We start from the raw sequence: 3,690 nt of genomic DNA, 5'->3' as shown, positions 1-3,690 counted from the left end.
TATCTTTTAGTTACTTGATTTTAGTATTTACACCGTGCACAATACAATATTCATTATTCATTAACCCCGAGCCTTCTCCCACCCACCTCACCCTAACCCCACTCACCCCCCACCAGTCAGGCCCACCTGGACACGAGGCGCTACCAGTTACTCCACATCGCTCAGAAACTCACCAACGCCGACGGAACCACCAGACTGTACATAGGAAGAGACAGCATCATTCCCGGACAGTCTGCTTGGCCTCTCCCTCACGACGCCCCCTATCGGCCGCAGGTGGACCGGTGCATCATGGCGGTTATAGAGGTAGGTTTCGATCTTCTTTGGGGTGGGTTTCGATCTTCTTTGGGGTGGGTTTCGGTTCTTATTGAGTGAGTTTCAGTTCTTATTGTGAGTTTCGATCCTCTTTGGGTAGGTTTTCATCCTGTTTAGGTGGGTTTCGTTTCTCATTGAGTGGGTTTCTGTTCTTTTTGAGTGGGTTTCGATTCTTATTGAGTAGGTTTCGATCCTGTTTGAGTGGGTTTAGAATGTCTTCTTGGAATTGAGTAGACAGTGGTTAGAGAGAAGGAAGGAGAGAGAGAGGGGGGGGGAGTAGGGGGGGAGAGGGAGGAAGAGGGTTATGAAGGGAGGAAGAAAGGGAGGCTGGCAGGTGAAGGGAGAGGAGACAGAGTCAAAGGGACAGGTAGGCAGGCAGGCAAGCAAGCAAGCAGGCAGGCAGGCAGGCAGGCAGGCAGGTAGGCAGGCAGACAGGCAGACAGACAGAGAGACAGACAGACAAACAGAGAGCCTCAAACTTAAATCCTAGTATGGCTACTCCCACCATCCGTACCACCGTACAAACAGCCATAACCCCTTTTTCAAAAAAAACCAACAGGCAGGCCTTTACGAGCAATGGAGCCACAACCTCCTCAGCGAAGCCCGGCGAGAGAGCAGCAGAGAGCAAAGAGAACAAGCCAAGACACAGGAAGAAGGGAACGGAGAAGCGAAAGAAATAGACAGCAGTATCGCCGGACGCGCGAAGGCCCTCACCATAGTACACTTGCAAGGGCCCCTCTTGCTCCTGCTCCTGGGGTTGTGTGCGGCTGCGTTCGTCTTCGCTGTCGAGTGTGCGGCGGCAGCGACTTCGAAGTCCGCTCGACTCTAAAAGTTCATGGGTTGGAGGCGAAACTTGGGGGGGTTGTTGTTTATTTATTTAATTGAAGTTACTATTTTTTGTTATAGTATTTCTTCGTGTTATTGTGAATTCGGCGTTAAATTGTGAGCCTTGTTAATGGTTAGGAGTGAGTTAATGATTTGGGTAAAGTTTGAGGTTAAATAGTACTCGATGTTATTTGGTGAACTTCCTTGGATGCCAAAATGTAGTTGGTTTGTGTAATGTGTACGAATGCGAGGAATACCGACAGCCCATAAAAATCCCTAATCCTATATCGTAACGGTAAACACTGGTATCATTAAACAATAATATTTCATGCTTTGGATTAAGTTCCTGTCGTCGTGACAATGTTACTGGATTAATTAGCCTAAATCGCACATACATGTCCGACTTCATAACAGTCATATTCACAATATGTGATGCTAGAAAATTTTCGGAGCAATGTTTTAATAGGCAGCAGTAGCTTCGTGTTGAGTTTTCTTTAGACATATGAACTAATTGTTTGTAGTTGCTCCGAGGTAATATTGCAAGTGTAGTAATAACAACCTGTGTCATTAGAACATATTTTTAGGTAGTTACTTTTTTGTAGAATATTTACTACATGACTTGTTTTCCTCTTTCTTATGGCTATCACTATTATAGCTTTAGTGATGATTATTAAAAACAGTGGAAATGATAAATGGTGCATATTTTTAAATTGATCATCAATTAAGTTCCAGAAATGTAAATTAGACTTTTTACATCACTATTATCATCTTCAGATCGTTTTCTCTCTTATATTTCTACAGTATTTTCTCTTAAGATCTAACTTGGAAAATCGTGTCTTGTGTGTATTTCTACCTATCTTTATATCTATGTATCTGTTAATGTATACTATGAATATGTAATTCTATCTGTATCTAAATATTACATGTGTGTGTGCACATGGGCTCGTGTGCACGTGCCCTAGTGTGCATTTATACTAAAATGCACTTGCATGTTATCACACATAGATATTTTTTTCATCTTTTTCTTTCTCACTTCTTGTCTATTCCTTACTTCTCTACTTTGCTCTTGATACCTGCAGGTAATTCCATTTGGACTAAAACATAACTTATAGTTACTGACTTGCATAACAAAACAATTCTCCACTTCATTCTGTAAAAATTGAAGACAATGAAAAATTGAGTGACACTGAAAATATAACAGGATAATAAAAAGCTTACATGATTGTGAGCAATATATTTACAGACATCTCTGACCTAACAACAAACTTTTTAAAGCTTATGGTCATTTTTATTCTTTTTTTTTTCATTATAATTACACTGCCTTTTCCAGTACTATTTTATGTTATGTACCAACACCAACAGGTGGCTGTTAGACACTTTGTGACACAGATGAGAAATGCATAAAAAAAATTAAATACCTTAAATATGTCTCTCTATATATACACATACATATGACTGACTTATTATATTTTTTTGTTTATAATGAGGTGGAAACTATAAATTAAAAGTCATAAGTGACCCTTCGTCTCACCTTTGACGTTATGAAAAAGTGAAATTCTCAATGCTATAACATGTCAAGATTATACATAACAGTTCAAAGTGTATTTAGAGTGGCCGCATGGAAGACCTACATCAGTGTGCATCAGCAAGTACACCAGGAACCTCATGCTCACGAATGCTTAAAATATCTCGGCTTATCCATGAAGATTCACATATTTTGATTTTTTTTTTCTTTGATGACTTTTTTTTTTTACAAATAGAATAGAAAAAATGCAGTATACATGTCACTGAATAAAATCAGATGATGTGTATAACTGATTCAACAATAAAGTTTGAATTCATGGCAACAAATCTACACTGCAGTCCTACCTTTAAGGCTATCAAAACCAATTCATAGACAAGGCTAAAAGGATGAAATATGTAACAGGCAAAAAACAGTGAGATTCCATCTCAATTCAGATCAATTCCTAAGTATTTCTACGCTGGGTTATCTACGTCTTCCCTATACCCACCAACCCTGGAGTGAAATGAAGCTTTCGTTTTTTAATTCCTCGCTTTAAGAGACCTTTGTAATCTCTCAAACTGGAGCTCAGGTGGGCCAACTTTTTCAGAATGTGCTTATGACACAAAAGCTCCATTACATCTTGAATAAGAATAAATGTCATTGAAAAACATTAAATTCAGCATCAGGTTACATCATTTACCAGAGTGATCTATTATGTAAAACTGGTCAATGTCACATATGAAGTCAAAGAAAAAAAAAAAAGTGCAACAGTTGACCAGTGTAGGAACATTATTTGCACAAGGAATATGACAATTCATGCAACAAATGTTATCTTACAAGATCTGCATAATCAATAACTTCAAATGATGCAAAAGGATAACTTTGCACTGCAATACATAACTTGAAAAAAGAGACCACACAGTCATGGTTCAGCAAACACGAAAAATACCGCAGTTTCAATGCTGGAGGTGTACAACAATCCCATTTCCAAGGTCAAGAGCCCTGCAGTAAGCTAGATTTCTTAGCTGCAAAATATTCATGATTGAGGA

The 3,690-nt window shown here is 39.1% G+C and overlaps 1 protein-coding gene across 1 annotated transcript in view; it reads left to right on the top strand.

Moving 5' to 3' along the window:
* The window catches only part of LOC125036760 (glutamate receptor ionotropic, delta-1-like), an 11,833-nt gene extending 9,865 nt beyond the window's left edge, over positions 1–1,968 (top strand). The window contains exons 10-11 of the mRNA XM_047629638.1: positions 117–303; positions 872–1,968. Coding sequence (XP_047485594.1) covers positions 117–303; positions 872–1,141 — 457 coding nt within the window. The 3' untranslated portion in view covers positions 1,142–1,968. The remainder of the gene's footprint in view (positions 1–116; positions 304–871) is intronic.
* The last annotated feature ends 1,722 nt before the right edge of the window (positions 1,969–3,690 follow it).

The sequence above is a fragment of the Penaeus chinensis genome, chromosome 21, assembly GCF_019202785.1.
Source record: "Penaeus chinensis breed Huanghai No. 1 chromosome 21, ASM1920278v2, whole genome shotgun sequence".
Classification (NCBI taxonomy): Eukaryota; Metazoa; Arthropoda; class Malacostraca; order Decapoda; family Penaeidae; genus Penaeus; species Penaeus chinensis.
Note: the sequence above shows the minus strand (reverse complement) of the source record. Positions and strands in the feature narration are given on the sequence as shown.